Source organism: Sesamum indicum, linkage group LG9, assembly GCF_026168435.1.
Source record: "Sesamum indicum cultivar Baizhima isolate 11 linkage group LG9, ASM2616843v1, whole genome shotgun sequence".
NCBI lineage: Eukaryota > Viridiplantae > Streptophyta > Magnoliopsida > Lamiales > Pedaliaceae > Sesamum > Sesamum indicum.
In genome coordinates, this window is record NC_142665.1 from 24201204 (window position 1) to 24225731 (window position 24528).

General features: G+C 37.9%; 3 protein-coding genes, 1 long non-coding RNA gene and 1 pseudogene across 5 annotated transcripts; 1 reads left to right on the top strand and 4 right to left on the bottom strand.

Annotated features, from left to right (window-relative positions):
- Nucleotides 1-166: 166 nt before the first annotated feature.
- Nucleotides 167-4198, bottom strand: LOC105177639 (receptor-like protein kinase FERONIA pseudogene; annotated as a pseudogene).
- Nucleotides 4199-5510: 1312 nt separating this feature from the next.
- LOC148787017 (uncharacterized) lies at nucleotides 5511-6547 on the bottom strand. The gene is made up of 3 exons (XR_016067346.1): nucleotides 6254-6547; nucleotides 5945-6162; nucleotides 5511-5640 (listed from the first exon to the last, which is right to left on the bottom strand). It is a non-coding gene; the product is annotated as an uncharacterized LOC148787017 (long non-coding RNA).
- Nucleotides 6548-7862: 1315 nt separating this feature from the next.
- On the bottom strand, nucleotides 7863-14071 carry LOC105177638 (putative receptor-like protein kinase At5g39000). 2 transcript variants are annotated; one of them, XM_088884903.1, is made up of 11 exons: nucleotides 11433-14069; nucleotides 11172-11290; nucleotides 10868-11075; nucleotides 10472-10709; nucleotides 10235-10385; nucleotides 9850-10105; nucleotides 9239-9369; nucleotides 8946-9156; nucleotides 8614-8854; nucleotides 8372-8528; nucleotides 7863-8238 (listed from the first exon to the last, which is right to left on the bottom strand). In XM_088884903.1, the coding sequence occupies exons 1-11, from the start codon at nucleotides 13945-13947 to the stop codon at nucleotides 7999-8001; spliced, it is 4467 nt and encodes a 1488-aa protein (XP_088741029.1). In that variant the 5' UTR covers nucleotides 13948-14069; the 3' UTR covers nucleotides 7863-7998. The 2 variants fall into 2 exon arrangements, with proteins under 2 accessions (XP_088741029.1, XP_088741030.1); XM_088884904.1 differs by lacking the exon at nucleotides 7863-8238 and having other exon boundaries at nucleotides 8388-8528; nucleotides 8607-8854; nucleotides 11433-14071.
- A 2518-nt stretch (nucleotides 14072-16589) lies between these two features.
- LOC105177533 (large ribosomal subunit protein eL39x) lies at nucleotides 16590-17192 on the top strand. The gene is made up of 2 exons (XM_011100725.3): nucleotides 16590-16713; nucleotides 16814-17192. Exons 1-2 carry the CDS (start codon nucleotides 16711-16713, stop codon nucleotides 16964-16966), a joined length of 156 nt encoding a protein of 51 aa, XP_011099027.1. The 5' UTR covers nucleotides 16590-16710; the 3' UTR covers nucleotides 16967-17192.
- Nucleotides 17193-19176: 1984 nt separating this feature from the next.
- On the bottom strand, nucleotides 19177-24416 carry LOC105177532 (putative methylesterase 11, chloroplastic). Its single transcript, XM_011100724.3, has 5 exons — nucleotides 23842-24416; nucleotides 22466-22702; nucleotides 21664-21807; nucleotides 20304-20435; nucleotides 19177-19764 (listed from the first exon to the last, which is right to left on the bottom strand). The coding sequence occupies exons 1-5, from the start codon at nucleotides 24193-24195 to the stop codon at nucleotides 19492-19494; spliced, it is 1140 nt and encodes a 379-aa protein (XP_011099026.1). The 5' UTR covers nucleotides 24196-24416; the 3' UTR covers nucleotides 19177-19491.
- Nucleotides 24417-24528: the final 112 nt, after the last annotated feature.

A 24528-nucleotide genomic window follows, 5' to 3' on the forward strand; every position in this document is an offset into this window, starting at 1 on the left:
CTCGAATGTAAAAGAAAGCAGTATTTGAAATCAAATCCAATGGAGGAGAAATGCTGGTCTTATGTTATTTTGCAGCAGGATAACTATGTAAATTATGAATATTTGGTAATTTTGATGTTCAATGTATAGTGTGTAATAATATCTGAGGTTTAAGGAGGTCCACGCATTTGTATATAGACCTTTTCTGTATTAATCCAGATAATTTGAAGTTTCAGAAGGCAATTCTGCTAATTACAACTTAATGTTTCCCTGTACTAGTGCATGAACTTGTGTGCTACTTCAGAATGCGAAAAAATTTGGTACGAGGCTATCTCAAGGACCAACAGCGATGCAATCTAGATATTACATGACTCTTCCTGTCTGGCCAAATATCTACTATCTGTATTCAGCTCCTCATGAGTTGAGGACCTTTATTACCTTCTGCGGCTTCCTGCTGCTTTAATGCAACCTCAAGTCTTGTCACTATATCAACTATTGACGGCCGGTCGGTCCCATGATCAAGCAAACACCTTCCTGCAGTCTCTACGAATGTTTTAAGACTATCTGGTGATATTCTTCCGACGAGAAATGGGTCGATACAACCAGCAAGGTTACCTCTCATGCATGACTTAATCCAATAGGCTAGGCTCACTTGATCCTCTTCAGACCACCGATCTGATTCTTTTTCAGCAAATAGCACTTCGAACAAAACAAGGCCAAAAGAGTAGACATAGGACTTCTCTGTTAATTGTTCTCCACGTATGTAGTCTGAGTCCAAATATCCCCAGTTTCCCCTGACAATTGTCGGCAGTCGACTGTTTCCTTTCTTTTTGGATAAACCCCATTCTGAAACCTTGGGAATCCAGTTCTCGTCTAACCAAATGTTGGTTGACTTTAATTCACGGTGAAGCATTGTCTGTTTGACAATGGAATGAATGTGGCTTAGCCCCTGAGCAGCACCGATGCAGATTTGAAGTCTCCGCTTCCATGGAAGGGGATCCCCATAAGGTTCGTGAAGATGATCATGGAGCGTCCCATTTGTCATGTAATCATATACAAGAATCATATCTGATTCAGTCTCAGAATACCCAATTAGAGAGGCCACATGATTTTGAGCAGATGAAGATTTCATTTGAATCTCTTTCTTTGATTGCAACTCATGAGCCATGCAGAGTCTGGCCTCTGTAGTTCTTGACCATCGGATTGCTACAACTTTTTGACCACCATCTATATATCCTTTGTAGACGGTGTCCGATCCTCCAAATCCAATGATGAGACTGTTATGGAAGTTGTTTGTGGCTTTCTGTATCTCCTCGAGAGAGAACTGATGGATAATTACTTGTGGGGGCAGTGGTGAAGCTTTCGACTTTGATGGTGCTCTTGGTAAAATCCCAAATGCATCCCACCACCATCTTGTTGATGGATTTCTGTTGGAACTGTTGTCCTTTGCCTTTGTTTTTGCATTCTTCTGATCACTGCCTCTGTTTCTCGTGCCTGAGCTGGGATTATCTCCACTCATCATTCTATCTGATTCTCCTTCTGGAGGAGTTATACTCATGTCATCAATAGAAATAACCCCATCGCTTTGATCACTGTGAGTTCGTCCAGCATTCTCCTCTTCCTCAACCTGTTTGTCTGGATCCGAGGTCTGCTGTAGTGCCAATGCTAACTCAAGGCCCATCACTACATCAGCCATTGCAGGTCTTCCCTGTGGTTGAGTGTGCAAGCATCTACCTGCAATTCCTACAAACACTTTTAAACAAGCTGATGAGATCTGTCCCATCAGGTTCTGGTCAATAAGTCGGTCCACTTTTCCCTCTCTAATGCAATACCGTGCATATCCAGCTAGGCTGTGTTGCTCCTCCTCAAGTCTTATGTCCACTGCTGGTCTTCCTGAGAGCACTTCGAACAGAACCACCCCGAAAGAATACACATCGGATTTTCTCGTCAATTTACGCGTCAAAAAGTATTCTGGATCTAAGTATCCAAATGTGCCTCTGACATTGGTACTAATATGTGTGAATGAATCATTTGCTGGTCCCATTTTGGATAATCCAAAATCTGAAATCTTGGCAACCCAATTCTCATCCAGCAAAATGTTTGAGCTTTTCACATCTCTATGAATGGCCCTGTGCCGTGAGTGAAGGTAGTACAAGCCACGTGCGGCACCAATTGAGACCTTGAGCCGCAGTTCCCAAGGGAGAGGAGGATTGGACTTCCCATGTCTGTTTGTTTTGTAAAGATGATCGGCAAGTGTTCCTCGGGGCATGTACTGGTAAACTAACAGCCTCTCTTGACCGTCATTGCAGTATCCAATCAGAGAGACGAGATGCTGGTGCCTGAGCTTGGATAGCATCTTGATCTCTGTCCAAAACTCAGTCTCCCCTTGTCTGGACTCTGATTTCAATCGCTTGATTGCAACAAATGTAGCTCCCCTGTCAATGCTCCCTTTATAGACTCTGCCATATCCTCCGCTGCCAATATGAAACCGAGGGTCGAAATTGTTGGTTGATGTTCGGATTTCATCAATTGAAAACTGACGGCATCGATGCTCCGATGATGATGATCTTATATTGGTCAATCCAGAATTTGAGTCTGAAACTCTTCTAAGGTAATAAACAGCAATATTCAACAAGGTTAGTGTACCTATCAGCACAGTGGCAATCAAATCGGTGGTGTAAACAGACGATGGTTTCTTTTGCCGTGGTGTTGATGTTGGACTCCGCAACTCTGGGACTGACCAGCTACCTGCTAGATTGTTGTCTGGGTTGCTCAACTTGAACACTTCTAAACCATTCAGGGAGCCATGGAAGTGTTTATCTCTTGACTCAAAGTTCAGCTGGAACGTTATGGTAAGGTGGCGCTTCCCCACCATTTTATCTCCCTCCATCATCACAATATAGTCCCTGTAAACTGCAACTCCATTTGTTCCGCCCCATTGAATAACATCAGCATTATCTTCAGCAATCTGATTGTTTATGACAACAGAGAACTCTTTTTTGCCTGCCTCTGCTATCTTTGGTTGAAACTTGTAACAATGGAGCCTAATCAGGTACCTAAAACCCAAGTCCACTGGTATTTTCCATGTGAGATTATTTGCACTCAGTTTAGTGTCTGCATAAATAGTCCTTGCTGTTTGATAAACTTTGTTTGGAGCAATGCATGTTGATGTGCCTGTATATGCCATTGTAACTACATTATTGGCTGGATCATCACCAGTTTCCAACAAGTAGTCAGAGTCTTGGTCCCATCTGCGGAACATGCTTGAATCTTCAGCAGGTAAAATGGAGGTTCCACCAACATTTAGCCGTTGAACGAGCTCGAGAGCTGTGCTGTTATCTATGTAGAATCTGTACTTCTGGCCGACAACAGGGGCACCTAGTTCCCCTTCTGGAGTGAAGTAAAGACTGGTCGGCATGTAGACCACCTCAATACCATTGACAAAGGCATAGAAGTTGTCTGATCTCCTTTTTCTCGGAGCCGGTGAGAATGTTATTGTCAATGATCCACCATTATCTATATTAACACAGTACTCCCTGATCATCTGCTTTGAACCCAAAACATCAGCTGCGGTGAAGTTGCTGAGGAGTGTGTAAGGCCCAGCTTTGACAGTGAACAAAGCTTTAGAACTTTTGAACCCCTTGTATGAACCTTGATAGAAGTGCAGACGGACGAATTTCTGTCCCGGCTCAACAGGGAAAACATAACTAAACTCACGGTGAGATACTCGAGCAGTCTTATACGGTACAGAATCCAGTTGGTGGATGGCTCTTGACTTGGAAGGTTTTCCATTAATTTGCGGTGAAAATGAAGATTCGTAACCGGAATCTCCAATCCAAACTCGTCCATCCGGTGCAGTCAACTTGCCGGAAGAACCACAAGAAATGGCAATACTGGCAGGCGAGGAATAATTAGCAGAATTGTTGCTGGCAAGAGTGATCAGAATTTGCCAGAACAAGCAGAGAGTTATGAGAATATCTGATAATCTTGAAACATACATGTTTTTGTTTTGATGTAATTGGGACAGGAAACAATACAAGCTAGCTATGCACAAGATTTCACTGATTTAGGAAAGAAAAATGAGTTGTACTCTGGAGTCAACTCAAGCCGAAAAGTCTTTGCATTTTATATATGTAGAAGATAATCTACATTGGGTTGCGCCAGTTCAGCCCACCAACCGTGTATACGAGAGGAACAACAGAAGCTTATACGTGCAACATTAATATCTTGCTGACAGCTTTGTTTGAAAAAGTAGTCTACTGGCAATTATTGTTCTAAAAGATACATTTCAACGTGGCTTCTTTGCTCGCTTTCAATTATTTCATTTATTTGTTATTATTCGCCAATGCTTTTGATCCAGGTGTTGGTGGAAGAAGAAGAAAGGAATTTCTCATAGTTGAAAAATTAGACGTGTGTGGGGTAGGAAAAGAATTGGATTTGGAACTCGGAAGCTTCCTCCATCAATTCCTTATAACCTCTCTGGACCAAATGCATTTCTGCTCAAACCAATGAACTTTCTTCTGAATTGTTGTGGAAAATAAGCTGTAATCCACTGAGAATTTTCCTTCAGTTTTCACCTGTTTCGGCCTGAAATTGACCTGGTTATGCATGGGTGATCAATTTTATTTGATCGGCAAAATCTTGTTCATCCTTGTCTCCTGCCCACAGAGACCCGTACACACGGCGCTGACACCATCCAGTTCAACTTGCCCCGGGTCGATCAGAATTCTAAACCGTATTGACCCATGGATACCCGTTTACATACAATAGCTGATTGCATCCGGCCCAATTATGGCGGGTGGGAATGGTTGGATGGATGGGTTTGGTTGTCATTTGGCACCGCTAAGGGTTTTTGTATAATTATCATTATATTCAACATCATGTTCACAGTACCTGCAATCTATGCATTGAAGCGAATGTAGCATTTCAAGACAAAGTGGCTTGATTTATTTTCCCGAATTTTAGATATCGTGCATAACGTGGTGATGCTTTGTGATTCTTTTGCTAACGCAGTCAATCTGTTTTATAAAATGAAGCATCCGTAGTGTGCCAACACGGGAACGAACAAGTACAGTACTAATTATGTATATGATGTGGGACATTGCCAACAACTACTTCCAACGAGTATATTCAAAACAAATTTCTTGATCGGAAACTAAATTTATTTGATACAATGTGGCAAACATTTCCAGCATGAATAGAACGGCCCAGTCCAGCATATGGCTACCTTTTGCATTGTGTTGTCATATTCAAAAGTTGCTGCACTTTGGCTACCTGAATCAGGGATGCCATTGTGTTCATTGATTTCAAATGTTCGGGAAGCAATAAATGATGATTCTAGGTATTCATTCTCCAAATTCGAAGCACCGCTACATTCCATATTGCCCCGATAAGAAGCTGCTTCTGCTACTTATAATGAGAACCCTTTATCGAGTAATGAGAACCCTTTATGAGAACCCTTCTGCTACTTTCTTGTAATGAGAACCCTTTATCGAGTAACAGCATAATCACGGAACGCATTGTTGGTCGATGATAAGGTTGCTGTTTTGTGCATAAAAGGCCGACATGGATGCATCTTAGTGCTTCCTCAGCTGGAAATGCTCTGCCAACAGATTCATCTATCAGGTCTAGAGCTCTCCCTACACTCCATAGCTCCCATGCCTGTGCATTGGCTGAATCAGAATGCATGCATGTATAGTTATAGAATTCGCACACTGGAAAATGATGCACATTTACATATTCACATATACTGGTTACTTTTTCCATAAGTTGGCTCTTTTCTTTAATCACATCTTAATAAATTATGTCATCATGGTTCAGAACGAATTAGGAGGAAATGAAGGAAACTAAGAATAGGTGGAACTTCTGAATATATAAATTTGAACATGGTATTATCTTCATGAAAAGTATAAAGGCTACAATAGATATTATGATGGTCTTTCTGAATTATTTCTAGACTCTTTACCTGTTTACCACCCCTACTGTTATTGCATGCGATTCGTGCCTGAAGTTCATAAAAGAAGGTTCTGAATATTTACAAATGCAATGAGGTTTAAGCCATATCTTGGATATCTCATATTTTTCTTGCCACTCAAACGCTCCAGGAGTGCAACGCAGAAGCTGTACACATCTAGCTTTTCTGAAACTCTCCCTTCAAGAGCGTACTCTGGAGGGATATAACCTCTGTACACAAATGTTATGAGAAAAACCATCCTTATTCTTTAACTAGGCAAATACGAATGAGAGGGAATAGGATATTGATCCTGATACTTACAAGGTCCCAGCCACTCAGGTTTCCGCGTCAAATTGGTCATCTCCAAGAGTCTTAGCAATGCCAAAGCCTGAAATTCTAGGGTTCATCTCAGTGTCTAGTAAAACGTTGTTGGGCTTGAGATCTCTGTGAATTATTCTCAACCGTGAACCTTCATGAAGATAAAGAACTCCTCTAGCAACACTCAATATGATTTAGAAGCGTAGCGACCACTGAAGCTGATGACGTTGTACTCCATCTATGTGCAAAGACATTCATCACATTCAATAGACATGAGTTGTTCGATCTCATACTTATTGCCTATTTAATATTTAATGGTAGAAACAGACTCTGAAGGCACCAACCAAAGATGAAAGTGTCTAAACTTCCATTTTCCATGAACTCATACAAAAGCATCCCTCCTTCTCCATGAATGCAGTATCCAACTAGTTTAACAATGTTACGATGATGACGGAAAAAAATATTGTGAATATTGATAAAGTCACCTTATAAACAGAACCAAATCCACCTTGTCCAATCTTATTTGAAGATGAGAATTGGTTGGTGGCAGCTGCAATCCTTTCCAAATCAAACTTGGGCAATTTTATTTCTGCTGCAGTCAATGAAGCACTGGAATTGCTGATTAGAGTGAAAACTCCAGCTTCCACAGTGAATAAGTCCTTGAACTGTGTGACACCTTTATATGGAGCCGGATAAAAGTGCAGGCGGAGAATTTTCTGAACTGGGCTCAATTGGAAAGTGTAGGAGAAAAGAAAGAGAGAGATTCTTGCCGTCTTGTGGGGAGCTGATCTGCAGAGATCAACTTATGGATGACAGTAGTGAGGTGGTCGATGAGCCCTCTATTTGTAGCAAGGAAGAGAACTTCGGGTTTACATCTCCAATCCATTCCCTCCCTGCCATTGCTTGCTGGGGATGTGCCAATCGAGCCACAATTAATGGTAACATCACCTGTGAAGTGAGTTGGATTACTACCGACGAATGTGAATGTGTTGAGGAAGCAGAGAAATAGAAAGGGCATTGAAACTGCGCAAGGATGCATTCTTTGGTTTGTGTTGTGGTGGAATTAAGAGGAAAAGATAATATGTATGATCATGAATTTCAACGTTCATCTGAGAATTAAACGCCTAAGAAAGCAGCAAGAGTTGACCATAGTGCATTTGTGAATATTTTCATCTCTACTATGGCTGAATGATGTTTTGGTAAGTTTTTACTACTTCTGTTTGACTTGCATGGGATGAAAATCTAAAAAGAATGACCAATATTCCATGTACAATTATTTCTCTTCATACATATCTCATATCTTTGGCTTCTTTATTTTATTCTTTTTTTAAATAATAATAATATTTTGAAGAGTCAAAGGAGAAGCCGAATTATATAAAAAAGGGTAAATTATATTTTACTATTCGAACTATGATCGTTTTTATATTTTAATATTTAAATGTAATATTTTTCACATATGCACAACGTGTGATGTTTTTCTAATAAAAAAAATCAATAAAAAACAGTCATATATGGTAAAGTACAAATTTTACAAAGTTGAAATGGTAAGTTAACACGAAAAAAATTGATGGGAAAATGTGAAAATAGACATAATTCGAATGACGAAATATAATTTACTTAAAAATAAATGAGATTTGCTTTAATAAAAAATGTACTTAGACATTACTAATAAAAAAAATTCTCATTTCATTATATAAAAAACACTATTAACATAAAAAATTTCAACTAATTCAAATATATCTGATCACTTAGGATGTTTCATCATCAAAATGGACACTTAGAGACCATGTGTTTTGTGGGTCAGGTATTAGCTCTTCTCCTTGCAACATTTTAAGCACAGAATACATTTCTGGTCTGCGATTTGGATCTTCTTCGGTGCATAAGAGAGCAAGCCGAATGCATCTGATGGCTTCTTCCACTGGAAATGCACCTCCAAGTAATCCATCCACCAGCTCTACTGCTTTCCCTTGATTCCAGAGCTCCCATGCCTGAATTGTGTTGCCAATTATATTATATGAATCTTTCACTAAAATCCCTATACATTTTCTAAGCAAATAATACTTGTGAACATGCATATATGTACAAGGAGTAGCAGTTGACAACTTAGTTCACCATACTTACATATTCAAGAACAACGTACATGCGTTCCTCATCGTTAGGTGCACCAAAAGCAGAAGCTCTGCCGCTGACAATCTGCAGAACTGTCACTCCAAAACTATACACATCTGATTTAAAAGAAAGTATCCCATGCAGAGCATATTCAGGAGGCAAATAAGCGCTGCACACACAAATAACATTGCTGATCCAAAAATAACTGAGGAATCAGAAAGGGATGCGAGACTGTTGTGGATCTTACAACTTACATAGTCCCACAAATTCGTGAGGCTTCGGTTTGAGTTTGATGTTCTCCCAAAGTCAAAGCATAGACAAAGTCTGAAATTTTCGGACTCATCTGCGCATCCAATAAAATGTTGCCGGTTTTGATACTTCTCTGAATTATTCTCAATCCTGAATCTTGGTGAAGGTAAAGAAGCCCTCGAGCAATCCCAATTATGATGTTGAAGCGTACTGGCCATTGAAGGAGGCGACCTTGTTGTGCGTCACCTGTGAGTGAAAGTTAGTTCATTCGATTGTTAATCCATAGTACTGATGGAGAGGGAGATGAGATGAAGCAAAAGATTCTTAAGACACCTACCTAGATATTTAGATACACTTGTGTATTCCATGAATTCATATACTAGCAAATATTCTTGGTCCCTATGAATGCAATAGCCAAGTAGATTAATGATGTTTCGGTGCCGAAGCTTGGGTAGCCAAAGTATCTCATTTTTAAACTCCTCAAAGCCTCGCGTTGAAGCTGGATTATACCTTTTAACTGCAACTACCTGTCCTGTAGGGAAAACACCCTATACAAATAACAAATTAGGAGAATAAAATCTTTAGTTACAATCCTATTTTAGTAGAATGGATGAGTCCAGAAAAGGCCACCTTATAAACAGGACCAAATGAGCCTACTCCAACTTTATTTGAAGAGGAGAACCCACTGGTGGCCGTTACAATCGTATTCCAATCAAACTTTACCAATTTTATGTTCGGTTCAAAGACTTCTTCACAAGTTTCTGCAATTCTCAAACATTTTGCACTTGTCAGAAAATAACATTAATCATCAAGTAGTATTGCGTAAGTAATAGTAGATCACGAAAATTTTGAATACAAAAAAAACCAAAAGGAAATGTCTATGACTGTTACTGTGGGCATATAGATCTATACCAGAATAATAACAACTCTTTTGTTGGTTTTTATATTTAACACTATTCTAAAGAACTTAATATTTCTGAAAAAGAACTTGCATTATGTGCAGCGACCACATACTTTACAATATATCTATAATAATGTGAATGCCAAAATCCTTTCATGTTCATGAAGTGCAGTACTGAGGTAAAACAATCTACATGATGTGATGCCAAAATTGTTGAAACCAACACATAACATATGTCTAGAGATAAGAATTTAAGGCAGTAATTTGCAAATTCTATGCAAAATAAGTGAAATTGTTTCTAAAATTTTAAAATCTTTGCAGTGTGTCATCAAGTTCAAACCTTGCAACTGCGTCATGAATGTTGCATCACCATGTAGAAGATTGGCTGGAGGTGGTGGCTTTTGTGGCTCCACTACTAGCTCTTTGCCTTCCAACATTTTAATCACAGAATACGTATCTGGCCTGTGATTTGGTTCGTCTTGGGTGCATAAGAGACCAACTTGAATACATCTTAGAGCTTCTTCCACTGCAAATGCACCTGCAAGTGATTCGTCTACCATGTCCAGTGCCTTCCCTTCATTCCAGAGCTTCCATGCCTGAACAGTGCCAATTACAAAATTCACCATTCTATTATATGAATCTTTCACTAAGTGGTTCATTTCTAAGTTACCCACAAATACGTACATGGAGTACTAATAGTTGATCATTTACTTCACTATACTTACGTAGTCAAGAAGGACAAAGGGTTCCTGATTAGGTGTATGTTGGTTATGCCTCCTGCCACTAACCACTTCCAGCACAGTGATTCCAAAGCTATACACATCTGATTTAAAGGAAAATTTGCCATATCTGGCAGACTCTGGAGACATATAGCCACTGCGCACAGAAAACACAACTAATCCTGACAATGGAACAAACTAGAAAAGAGAAAGAGGGTGGGAGAGATGAATCCTGACACTTACTGTGTCCCAATAACTTGTGTGGTTTTCAGTTCAGATTGATTATCTGGTAAAGTCCTGGCAAAGGCAAAGTCAGATATTTTAGGATTCATCTCGGTGTCCAATAAAATGCTGCTGGTTTTGATATCTCTGTGAACTATTCTCATTCCTGAATCTTGATGAAGATAAGAAAGTCCTCGAGCAATCCCAATTATGATGTTGAAGCGTACTGGCCATTGAAGGAGGGGACGTTGATCTCCATCTACGAATAAAAGTATCATTAATCAATAATGCTAGTGGTTAGTATGTGATTAAATAAGGAAATGGGATTGTGGAATCTATTACTTGTTATCATTCATTTCTATTATTTTATGAATGTAGGGTGAGCGGTGATGAAGTAAAGAATCTCAAAACACCAACCTATAAAGGTATCTAGACTTTTGTTTTCCATGAATTCATATACCAGCAATTTTTCTTCTCTATAAATGCAGTAGCCAAGTAGTTTTACGATGTTTCGATGCATGATATTGTGAAGGAAAAATATCTCGGTGTTGAACTCCTTGCGGATGAGGATTGAAGATGATGAAGGCCTTTTAACTGCAACTGCATGTCCCGAAGGGCAAATAGCCTGTACAGGGAGTATAATTAACAGAAAGATGGATAACGGTCACCCTCATATCTGATTTAGGAAAATAGTAGAATGGATCAGTCCAGAAAAGATCACCTTATAAACAGGACCATATCTGCCTTGTCCAACTAATTGTGAAGAGGAGAATTGATTGGTGGCAGCTGCAACTTTACTCCAATCAAACTTGGGCAATTTGATGTTTTCTTTGCAGAATTCTTCATAAGGTTTTGTTTTCAGAAAACAACATTAATCATAAAGTAGTATCATAGATAAGAAATAGTAGATCATGAAAATTTGAAAACCAAAATACGGGGAAATGTTTTTTACTATCACTATGTGCATATAATAAATGTATACCTGATAATAAAAATTCCTTTTTCTTGGATGGTTTGAATCTGTTCCAAAATGCATCCCATGGCCAAAGTCGTGGTGGCTTATACGTTGTGGCTATTCTTCCAGATGAAAGCTCAGCAATAACCACTTTGCTGTTAGCTTGTTCTTTTCGAGGAGGTGTGAGATTCTGCACATCTGTAGAGGTCATTGTTAGCTGCCCTGTTTTAACAAATTGGTCAATTTTGTCATCACGTGGACCGATGTCAACAGAAAAACTTGATGTCTCATTAAACTTAAGAGGTTGTTTGCTTTCCTGTTGCTCAAGTGAAAACTCAAGTTGCAGCACAACTTGAGCCATTGTTGGTCGTTTCTTCGGTTCATCAAGCAAGCACCTTTCAGCAACCTCCACAAATGCCCTAAGGCTACTTTCTGAGATTTCACCCCTCAGACTTGAATCTACAATCTCATCAACTTTTCCATTACTGATGTTTTCTCGAGCCCACTTGGTCAAAATATACTCATCCTCAGGAACCATTAAATCCACTGCTGGTCTCCCACATAATACTTCGAAAAGCACCACCCCAAACGCATATGTGTCACTTTTCCTTGTTAGCTTACCAGTGCTCATATAATGTGCGTCCAAGTACCCCTTTGTGCCTTTAACTTTTGTGATAATGTGGCTTTCTGACGTGCTCCTGTCTTCCTGTTTTGCTAGGCCGAAATCTGAAACCTTAGCTACGAAATTTTCATCTAGCAAGATGTTTGAAGGCTTTACATCACGATGTATGATTCCTTGGCCCGTGTGGAGATAGTCTAGGCCCCGACCAGCTCCGATGCAAATATTAAGGCGTTGCTTCCAGGTCAGAGAAGGACAGTCATTGCTCTTCCTTTGAAGTCTGTAGAGGTGGTCAGACAGTGTCCCTCCAGCCATATAGTCATAAACAAGAATCATTTCTCCACGCTCATTGCAATAACCAATTAGAGAAACTAAATTAACATGTCTCAGTTCAGAAAGTGTTTCAATCTCTGTCAAAAACTCATGCGCCCCTTGCCTCGACTCCAACTTTAACCTCTTTACAGCCACAGTATTGTGCCCTTTATCAATCAGGCCTTTGTAGACTCGACCAAATCCTCCGCGTCCAATTAAGAGTGCGTCATTGAAGTTTCTGGTGGCTAATTGGATCTCAGCTAGTGAAAAACGGCGACAGAGTCGTTCAGCCCTGACCGATGGCTTGTTTTTCTCCTCAGTACTGCAAGCTTCCCAAATCTGCGGCAACTTATGGACAATAATATTCACCAGTGCAATCATAGCTACTGCAAAAGTTGCCATAGCATTTCTACGACCAAGAACCAAGAGTAAAGTTTGGATAATCCAGGATGGCGGATCCTGTTCTGGAGGCAAGGGATTTGGACTGGCAAGACTATTATCAGGGTTGCTCAACTTAAATACTTCAAATGCATCAAGCAGTCCCCTTCCATCTATGAGTTCATTATCCCACTGCAGTGAAATCAAGATATCGCGTTTATCCTCCCTCTTTTGGCCTCTCATCATCACTATGTAGTCCCTATACCGGGGGATGCTATTTTCATTGCTTTCCTTCGCTATGTCAATATTAGTCTGAGCAATAATTTCATTAATGAGAACCTTAAACACCACATCATCAGTTCCTGTAATCTTGATTCCTAGCTCCGAGAAATGAAGCCTTATCAAGTATCGGAATCCTACATCTACCGACACCCTCCAGGTCTCATTTCTGCTTTTATTTGCTTTTTTCATTGCCCAAGTCGGGAACACACCATCAAAATCTCCAGCAGACAGGACTGGATTCGGTTTAATGCTTAGCCGATGGACAATCTCAAGTGCAGTGTTGTGATCAACATGGATCAGAGACTTCTGACCAACCACTTGGACTCCAATATCTCCACCATCAAAGTAGGAAAGACCGGCCGGCACTGGGATAATCTCAATGCCATTTATAAAAGCATATGTACTATCCCTCGAGGGACTAGTTACAGGAGAAAATGTAAGGATGAGTTGCTCATTTTCTCGTATGTTTAGACAGAATTCCTTGGCAAAAGACTTGAGAGCAAGAGCATCAGCAGTAAGTGAAGCGCTGAAATTACTGAGCAAAGTAAAAGGTCCAGCTTCCACAGTAAAGAAGTCCCTCAACCCCTTAAAACCTCTATATGGAGACGGATTAAAGTGAAGGCGGATGATTTTCTGACCTGGGTTCAGTAGAAATGCATAGGAGAATTGGGAGAGAGAGATTCTTGCAGTGTTGTGGGGAACTGGATCAGCAGAGATCAACTTATGAATTGCAGTTGATGTGGTTGATGAGCCCTTCAGCTGTAGCAAGGAAGGAAGTTTTGGTTTAACGTCTCCCACCCATTCCCTGCCATTGAGTGCTGAAGAAGTACCAACTGAGCCGCTGTTAATAGAGACGTCGCCTGTGAAGTAAGTTGGAATATCACTAGCCCATATGTATGTGTTGAGGAAGCAGAGAAGTAGCAAAGCAATTGAAACTATATGCAGATTCATTCTTTTTTGGTGCTCAATTGTGAGTCATTGGAATTTGGGAAGTAGGAAAAATGTTCTGAGAGGACTTTGGTAGTCCACGCCCACACTTTCTAGGAAGAATGTTCCGAGAGGACTTTGGTAGTCCACGCCCACACTTTCCAGGCAATAGATACATAATCAACAGTGTTTTAAAAGTGTCGTGGCAATGACAATCAACTTAGAATCCTACGTCTGAATTTGTGTTGGGCTGCTGCTGTGGTCTTGCATATGGAAAACCAAGGTATGCTACAAAATTTGACCCCTAATATATTTGTTAGGTATCAATCCTTCATATACCAAGCCCAATAACAAAGAATCAAACTATTACATATTTTGATAGGGTTTGAAAACCCCTTATATAATAATTTTCGGTTATTATAATTTATAAATTTAAATAGTTACAGTAATAAAATTATAGAAAATATAAAACAGAATAAAAGAGAGTTAGAATACACAATGGTTTACATGAACAAGGCTCAAGTAGCCAGAACCAGTCAATGTAAATCCAAAGCCACAATCCAGACTCACGATTGCTTGAAACCACTGGGCCACAAAGGTTAAGGTCTTACAAGATTTGTTTAGCCACTAAGGTTAATTCACGAAGAATTTTAAGGAACACAAAAGGAGATTAAAGAGAGCAGAAGGGTTTTAGGTTTTGAACATGAACGAGACTGAAGCCAACAATATATAGTGGTATAGCCCATTTAATTCCAAAATAGAATTGAGGAAGAATGGCGCCAGAAAGAAGAAGAATAGAGAGAAGACGAGAGAAACAATGAGGCCGGGGTAAGGGATTAGGATAATGACAAAGAGAGGAAGAGACAGGCCATATAAAAAAGGGGCAAAGTGGGTAACCCTAGTGGATGAAGTCAGGGGATGGGCTAGGGCCAGGTGCACGTGGGCCAAGCATAATGAGGCGGACCAATCCCAACCATGCAGGGAGATGGGCTGGGCCTAAGAGATTTGGGCCACAATTTTTAACAATATTAAAATAGATTCTTCTGAAATTTATTATAATTACAAATATCTCCTATTTTTTGGAATATAAATACCCCTTAAATTACAAATACCTCCTTGTAACATCTTATTGTAGGAAAGTATTTGTTAGTATATTTATAATTCTAGAGGAGCATTTGTAATTTTTCGAACAACGAGAAGATATTTATAATTACAACAAACTTTAAAAGAACCGCTTATAATTTACCATGTATAAAAAGTATCTATTTTTTCTGAATTGAAGTGTAAACATATAATAAAATGAAAAATAAATATTTGATCTTCTATATGTTAACATTCTTTATTATTTAAATTGCAAATGCCACGCGTTTATTCATATATATATATTTTAATTATCTATCTATTTTCATATATCTACACTCCATTAAGGGTGCTCATGGTGCGATTTTATTTTTTTAAAGAAAATATTATTAAATTGTGTTGTCATTGATGGTTTTATAGAATAATTTTTAAATTGTCACTTTTAAAATCAAAATCAAAGATGTAATTTTCGGTGGTTTGGCGGTTGTAATAGTTATAATAAAAATAAGAAATCGAGACTAATAAAAATAAAAAAATAAAATGAATATTTGTATGTAACAATCAAGAAAGACCAACATTATCCACTATAAACCACCAACACGCTCCACAACTTTAAGTAGATTAAAATATATGTACATATATAGTAATCCAACAAAAAAATACTTAATCCAGCAAAGGCCAAGGGTCGATTATGAACATATTAAATATTATATTAATAAAGCATACCAAATTTAGTTGTATCCTTAATCAATATTTGATAAATAGTAGTAGGTAATACTCTTGGTAATGAAGATTCCATGCAAATTAGTCGTATATGTCCGTTGAGGTTGCACAAAAGTTTGATCCTTTCAATTATGAAAACGACAAAATCATTATCAATATATTTAATAAATATTTAAAAGCATAGGACAAAAAAAAAGACAGAAAGACAGAATAAAGAAAAAATGTGGTAAGAGAGAAAAGAAAGGAGGAAGAGGTGGAGAAAAAAAAATATGGGAGTAAAAATAAATGAAAAATTGGGACAATCATCAAATGAGCTTAAAGAGCTAAGCATATTTTTTTTTATTATAAAGTCCAAATATAAATATTACAAAAATGAGATTTGTAATATGGATTTTTAATAATATATGAATTTTGGGCTTATATAATTTGAATATGAAATTAATTATTTTCTTAAATTATTACATATATATAATTTAAAAAATTAATTATATACTTAATGGTGCGATTCCGTTTTTTAGGGGTTTTTAAACTTTAATTTAAAATTATAATTTTAAAAATAACTCATAAAAAATGGTAAAATTGGATTTGATTGGGTGGGTTTAAATTTTTTTTATCAGCCCTGCATTCCGTAACTAATTAAGAAGCAGGTCGTTGTTTAAAACCTATAAATTAGAAACAAATAATCAACTAATTAAGCTGTTAAGAGCTTTGTAAATTGATAATGTATGCCATTAACGAAATTGGTAGGGTTTATTAATTTCTGGTTTTATAGCAAGACCTTTTTTTATTGCAAGAATTTTCTTTTATTTTCTATTTTCACTTTTTTTTATCATTATCAGGGAGGGGGGGGGGGGGGGCACATATATATATATATATATATATCATAACCCATCTACATGTATAAAATAGGAGATTAGGGTTTACATTCGTCCCCTGCAGCAAACCCAGAGGAGGAGAGTTCTCAGCCGCTGCCGGAATTCAACCATGGTACACCCTGCCATTCTTGATGCATACTTTTTCCGTTTAACTCAGATGCTAAAAATGCATTCTTCTTGTGTGTGTGTGTGAATGTTGAACTATCTGGCAGCCGTCGCACAAGACTTTCATGATAAAGAAGAAGCTGGCGAAGAAGCAGAGGCAGAACAGGCCAATCCCATATTGGATCCGCATGCGCACTGACAACACCATCCGGTACAACGCCAAGCGCCGCCACTGGCGTCGCACCAAGCTCGGCTTCTAAGTTCTAACCATATGCTTTTTCAAGTCTTCATTTTGTCTTTATCCATTATGTCATGTTTTGTTGCGTTAGAAGTCAGTGATTTTGATTTTCTACGTAGTCGGAATTAGATAGCAGGTAATATGATTATCATGGTGTAAGACTTTGAATTGGGTTTTCTATTACTGTTATACTGTGCTCTCAATTGAAACCAGAAGTTGGTCTGGAGATAAGTGGGTTATTTCTCTTATTTCAGTTCGTATACGCTGTTCTGTTATTATTGACCAATGGATGTGCTCTGTAAATTGGTGCGCATGCTGTAGCTGTTTTCTTAGTGGTTGTCCCCATGATTTTGGCTAATGCATGAGCTCTGGTTATTAGGGAGAGTCCCCTGTCTAATGTGCCAAATGTCATTCTGGTTGCTTGTTTTTGTGTAAATTATTGAAGTTTGTGGATAATTTATGTTTAGTACCATAAATTATGTGGTTGAAGCTGTCGAGCCTGAATAGTGCCAACAAGTTAACTATAAAGTAAGCTTGATGTCTAGTTGCTAAGTATCTTAAAATTGAAGGTACTACCGGACGAACTTAGTTTGTCACTCCTCGAGAGACTAATCTTAGTGTATAATGTTGGTTTTTTTTTTTTGTGATTTGAGTGTTTGTCAAATCTAGTTAAACTTTGATGGTTCTTTGCATGATAGGTATAGCTAAAACAAACATGAGGATTTAGTTAGTGTTGCATATTATATTACTTGGGCTTCTATGGTGGCACTGTGTGTTTTCTTACTTAATCCCATTATGGGCATGAAGCAATTGCCAAGACTCTCTTGTGGAGGTGAGTTCAAGATGCCACATGTAGCCTCATTTGTTGTCTTTGTTATTCAGCTTGTTAACTTCTGTCATTAGAATATAGCATTGAAGATGTATGTCTGTTTTTATTTTTTAATTTTGTGACAAGGTTTCTGGTCAATTGTTCATCAATAAATAGATTATGGCAGTTGATTTCTTGCTTTATCATGTTTGTTCTAGTAGAATGTGGGTGGGGGTTTGTGGGCAACTAGGTTTGAACCTAGGATCCTCTCCTAGAAAGAGAATGATGCCAACTCAACCAAATGGATGATGGTTTGTTTTATCATGTTCGAACCCAAGATAAACCAGTGTATTGTGATGCGATTGCATTTCATTGGGCTGTGTATATCTAACCCTTTGATGGAGATTTAACCGCCAAATTCCTGTGGACCTGTTTATTGGTTTGGCAAATCCTAGCGTTAATAATTGCCTTGGTGCATGTAGTCAGTGCTGGTTCTGTTATTGTTATTTGGCTTAGTGTAGTGGGAGTGCCGGAAATGGTGGTTTACAAATGAGATGCTTTGATTTATATATATGAAGTGTGGAGGATTGGTGCACTTTTCTGCTTGGTTGAAGATACTCTATTGGTAGGTGTATCAACTTGATATGGAAATCTAGCATCGTTAGCAAAGAACTTGATGATATGATAAATCTTGGGGTATGAATGGTTGACTGCAGCGACGCTTAAGATTCGACTATGACACAACACGTAAATCCGATGACATGAAAGACTCACAGTTCAATACACTTCATTATTGATTTATCTTGATGGTCAAGCTTTTATTTTGTTTTCATTTCCAATTTTGGAAATGTGGGTTTTTTATTTTGTATATATTTCATGTGAAAACAAAAACAAAAGTATGGTTGATTTTGAATTAACTGAGTTGTTGTATTTTATGTTGCTAGTGTTGTTGAATTCAAATATATATTTTTATTAACTTAGAATTGTTAATATTATATCTAAGCGTTATTAACAAAAAATAATGTATAAGATTAATAGTCAAAGTTTTTTTCACATATTTCTAAATATATAAAACAATAATAAGTAAGATGAAACTGATAGGTAAAAATTTGTAAGAAGAATACAGATAACAAATTTTTGCTTCTTTATCACCGTTTTAAAAATATAAAAGGAAAATAAAACCAAACAAGGCGGTTCACATCTGTTTTAGTTTTCCTGCTCTGTATTGCACATTCAATGAGTGGTGGTATGCTGAGTAAACTTATATTATTTTCGCTTGGTTTTGAACCGTGGTGACGACCGACTAAAATGACTATAAGCGTCGTGTCTACAAAGCTCTAAAAAGCCTACAACAATTGTGTTTAAAAGCTCTCGGAAGCCTCATCTTTTGTTTATAGTAGAAAAGATAGGGGAAGAGAAGTCAATGCTGTAAATTTGCAAGACAACTAAATGACCAACAATACACTTGAAGATACAAATCACACCTTAATCGATGAGTTTCAGAATTGATCAAACGGCTGCCTGATATGAGCGTTGAGCATCTAAATAACAAGAAATATTAAACTTCATGAAAAGCGTAAAATTTTTGCGTCTCATCTCAATAAATGCCAATCACCTGCAACAGCATCTCTGATGTAAGTTAAAACTCAGGATGCAGAAAATGTCTACCTTAATCTTCCAATATGTCAGCGGAACTGTGGAATAACAAGGCACTTGGAAAAGGATTTGTCTAACAAAAATTATGGAATCTTCGATATTTCCACTAATACTTTATGCAAGGCTTGAGGCTTTGAGAAAAATGGTGAGTGATCAGCACCTTTAAGACGGAAGACCTGCTCTGGAGGATTTTTGTTTATCATACATTCCTGCACAGCAACGGGTATAGCATTGTCTTCTAAAGTTTCAATATAAAACCTTCTTACAGACCCATGGTTCGCTTCAGAAAGAGAGAGCTTCTCCAGAACCGGCGAAAATGGTATTGGCCTCATTGAGACGGATGCCAATGCAACATCCTGGGAAAGGAATTTAACAAGGAATTAGCAAGTTCTAACAATCGCATGCATGTATTTATATATACTGACAAACTTTTTTTGGTTTCTTATGTGAAATGGTCCAAAGAGGCAAAACATGCAAAATTCTCAAAATCTGTCTGTGTCATTTTCAGTTCATGCAACCAGGACGTGGCAAACAACATTCTGTAGATAATTTTAGTTCACACTAATGAGATTCAACAGAAACATGTGCCTTAATCACTTTCTATAAACCCATTAATCAAAGAACTAATCCAATAGACTTCTTTCCTAGAGCATTATAAATATCAAGACTACGCATTAATGGTGTTTTAACTTCTGGAACCTAGAGACAACACCAAAGACCACATTTTATGGTTGAACTCCAGCCAAAACTGTTGCAAGATTCATCGACCTTAGTATTTTGTTGAACTTCCATGTGTGTCAGTTAATTAAGCGACGACCAAATAAAATACTGCAGTTGGTTTCTGTTTGTGTATGAACAAGACCATGTTACTTTAACTGTTCACAACACACAATACCTTGGCAGGGCTCTGGTTGAATAGCAAGTCCCTCAGGAGGGATTTGTCAAAATCAATAGCAGTTGGGGACTGGTTGTTCCCATTGGCATAAATAAAAACCTGAGCCTGGCGCATCAAGTCATTTGGTTCCACCTGAAATAACAATCATATTTCAGTTCTAATGTTCTATCACATCACACAAGGCAGCTATCTCTTCAACAACTGAACATTAAGGGCCCGTTTGGTTGTGTTTTCATTTTCATTTTCAGTTTTCAACAATTGGAAATGTGTAGAAATGCTTTATTGATTTTTGTGCGAAAATTGAGAATATGTTTGGATTAGTTGTTTTTAAATATAGGTATATAGGTGTGACAATGTTGAATATAGGTGTACATGTATTTTTGATGTGACAGATGACCAAATTGATTGAACATGTAAAATTATAAAATAATCAAAGTGAGTCTTGCCATTTGAAACAATTTTAATTGATTTGAAACAAGAAAAGACATGTTGACAAGATAAGACAAGTATGACAAACCTATGTGACCTATAATTTCAAAAAATTGAGAATTAAAATAGGAATGCATTCTCAATGAAAATGGCTTGACCAAACAAAATCCCAACTACCCACATACTGAAAAGTGAAAAAAATCTCATTGAAAACACAACCAAACACAACCTAAATCTCTCTCCAAACAATGAAATCACCATCATTCAGAATTACATTTCAATTTTACGTGGAAGGATCAGCGTTTAGCCTCAACAAATTCAGAAAACCAAGTGAAAACACAGAAATCAAACTCCTGCAACCGCAATATGGTTAAATGGCAGAGGTGAGTCTTAAACTCTGAAAATGAAACTTTGACCCACAGAATTCAGAATTACATTTCAAATTTTACGTGAAAGGACCAGGGTTTAGCCTGAATGAATTCACTTTTCTCCCGCCTTTTCACAGGCTCATAAACCAAGCAAAAACACAAAATTCTAAAATCCTGCAACTGCAACATGGTTAAATGGCAGAGGTGACTCTTAAAACTCTGAAAATGAAACTTTGACCCACAGAAAGAAATCATATTAATGCAATTTATATCTGAATTCAAGTCCACAGACTAATGAGACACACAGTTCACCAAACACCTCACTCAAAGATTCATTTGAATTCTAGGTAATCCTTGTCTTTTCCTTTTCCAAGAGCGCACAGAGAATGTCATCTCTACTATTCCACATTAGCAGTACAAACCAGAACAAACAATGTTTATTTGGCTCTACACTACGGCTGCTCAAAAGTTTAACTGAAGTTGACAGACTGGTTTTGTTAAATGAAATTACTTCTATCTACATGTCAACATTCGATACAGAACCAACCAGTTAGAAAACCAACCTTCTCAGAGAACATATCAAGGGCACTTTGTCCACTTGTCAACATAGCCGCAGCAAGAAAAACAGCTTTTGAAACTTTAGATGGAAACAGCTCCAAAGCATATGATATACATGCCCCGCCAAAATCATGTCCTACTAAAATTACCTACATGTATCAAGGACATAAGTAACAGGAAGTCATATCTTCACGTCCTTGGAGGAAACTTAGAAATAGAGTCACATGGAAACATGGCCATATAAATTGGGATCATGTTCACAAATAGAAGAAACTTTGAGCTAGAAACAATATATGCAGCTCTTAAGGTAACTTGCTTCTGGAAAGCTTAAACTACAGATAGTGCAATTAGACGACACTAAGAAGATGATTTTGAATAACTAATATTTACACTTTTGTGGGTGTAATCATAAAATTTCAAAGTGCTATGAGCCATTTTCCATGATGTAAATAAAGGGCATAATAAGCCCTTAGTACAAGTAAGTGGATAAACTGCAAAGACTACCACCACCTGCTAGTACTTCGGATATGGGATATGATTTAGCTAAAGAAATATATAACGAATGATGAAATTGCTGAAACAATTTCAAACCTTGAAGTGTACATGTATACAAAACCTGTAAACAGCTCAGACAAGAATTCACATGTATAGCACTATTCACCAATATATGTTAAAGGATAACAAGAAAATTTTCCATGAAAAAAACATTCCGCTCATCCTTAATTTTCAAAATTTAATTGAGAATGCAACATGCTGAAGAAAAGGTTCACATGGAAGATCATTAAATGGAACAACTGTAAAGGTAACCTTCTCTCCATCAGTGAGCTTTTCCAAAAACTCAGTCAATGGCTTCACATATTGGGAAAGACTTGTGATGCTATTTGTGTCAAACGAATGAATCCCTGAACCGGTCAAATCCACTGCTGTAACTTTGTATCCACCTTCTTCTAGAAGTGCAATAGTTTTATACCAGCACCAGGCACCAAAACCACCACCATGAACAAGTACAAAATGGCTAGTCTCTAGATTGTCAAGCTTGATATCCTGTCAATTAGTATAAATTGAATATCACGCAGGTAAAAGGAAGCAGATATATAGATCCAGAATGTTGGGCTGGAAGAAACAAGCAAACACAAATTCAGATAAAATAATAGCAGCGAGTGGAACAAATAACATTTAGTTCTTGGAAGCAAAAATGAGAGAATAGAGTATAAGGGAAAAATTACAAATGTTTTCAGGTTGGTTCATTCTCTATGACATTTAATTCATTTCTCTTTTTCTAATGGAGAGAGATCACAAAAATGAGAGAATCCTGAAGCTAGGAATTTAATCAACATGTAAGGATCAGGTAGCTAATAATGAAAAATCTCTTCACAACAATACACAAGATAGCGATTACCACATCTCCAGAACCTGTCAGCACCAGTTACAAGTTAGAATACTTCAAATGGGACCACCAATTAACAACTGACTTGGGTCCAATGTTAGCAATATAACAATCCAGACAATGAAAATATTCTCCAACAAGAGATCAGGGATGAGAAGGAAATAACACAGTTGCATTGCTAAATGTTGATTGACAGTCAAGAGTTAGAGAAAATAACCATGTCAATTGTCAAATTCCCTATAAATATGCAACTAATGCATGTACAGTGAACATATTTAACACTTCAGGGAGCTCCAGCATGAACAATAGAGAGAAGGTTGTAGAATACTTTTGGAAGTAAGGGAATTTTTCAGATTTACATTAGAAAACAAAAAGGATGTGTAGATACATCATAGCAATATGCTGAAGCGGGACTGCAATTCCTCAAACAAACATCAGTGTTAATGAATTATATATTAGATAACGGCAAGTGGAATTGTATATGTAAAGACCAAGACACCTATCAACAAAATTACATAAAATATATTCCTTATGTCTTTCTCCAATCTCCGCCAATCTAATAATGTAACACAAACTTCAATAAAGCTCTCAAGTTTTTCGACTTTACAGACAGACTTGATTATTGGGAAAAAGCTCGATCATAATAAAATACAAACCAAAATCCCAAACATAATAATTGCAACTCCAAGCCTGTTCATGATTCTAAAAAAAAAAACTCAACGAATCCAACGGACTAGCTAACAAAACACAGCAAAATCAACAAAAAATTAGAAACAGTCAAGTTAATAAACTATACCTGATTAACAAGCTGGTGTGGTTGAAGCAGAGGATCAGTGAGCGAGCGCGCTCTGGAGCTCGAGCTCCGAGGCAAAGCCTGATTCTTCTTCGAGTTCCCAGTCGGATACCTCAAAGACGTCGACCTATCAAACGGCGCCGTTCCGACGCCGCCGTTCTGCAGCTGCTGCTGGAAGAGAATCGCCGCCGCCAGCGCCCGCTCGTGAATTAGATTCTCCTCCTTCCTCGACGACCGAATCCTCGTCCACCGCTTGCTCCCGACGCCTCCATCCGCCGCCGCTGAGTGGTTTGTGATTCGCTTAGACGGTCTTCTCCTCGGAGTGGATCTGTCTCCGCGTGAGAAACATAAACCCATAGTTCGATTGCTGATAATCGATTACTGCTCCTATTCAATCATGGCATGCAAGTAGAGCTGCACGTATAGCGTCGTAGCAACACTCGTATACGCGCGTGTATCTATGAGTTGGATACGGAGTTAGAATTAGAGAGGAAAATGGAACTGTATTGGCACTTTACTGAACGCGGATGATGACGACGGAACAAAGAAAGCTCCTTCCATAAAAGGCGTAAGGGGGGCGGGTGGGGAGGTTATGCGTTAAGATCGTGGCGTGATTTTTGTGAGTATTTACAAAATAACCCCTGTAGTTTCTTATTTTATATATTTTGGCCCGAATCAAAAGTGATGTTT

What these genes read in the sequence shown, in the direction of transcription:
- LOC105177638 (XM_088884903.1), bottom strand. Translation starts at nt 13,947, where the DNA reads ATGAATCTGCATATAGTTTCAATTGCTTTGCTACTTCTCTGCTTCCTC. An exon ending in AAAGGAATTTTTATTATCAG is followed by an intron (nt 11,291 to 11,432) that starts GTATACATTTAT and finishes AACCTTATGAAG; the next exon opens with AATTCTGCAAAGAAAACATC. An exon ending in CATTTGGTCCTGTTTATAAG is followed by an intron (nt 9,157 to 9,238) that starts GTGGCCTTTTCT and finishes TTATTTGTATAG; the next exon opens with GGTGTTTTCCCTACAGGACA.
- LOC105177532 (XM_011100724.3), bottom strand. Translation starts at nt 24,195, where the DNA reads ATGGGTTTATGTTTCTCACGCGGAGACAGATCCACTCCGAGGAGAAGA. An exon ending in CACACCAGCTTGTTAATCAG is followed by an intron (nt 22,703 to 23,841) that starts GTATAGTTTATT and finishes ACTAATTGACAG; the next exon opens with GATATCAAGCTTGACAATCT. An exon ending in TCAACCAGAGCCCTGCCAAG is followed by an intron (nt 19,765 to 20,303) that starts GTATTGTGTGTT and finishes TTCCTTTCCCAG; the next exon opens with GATGTTGCATTGGCATCCGT.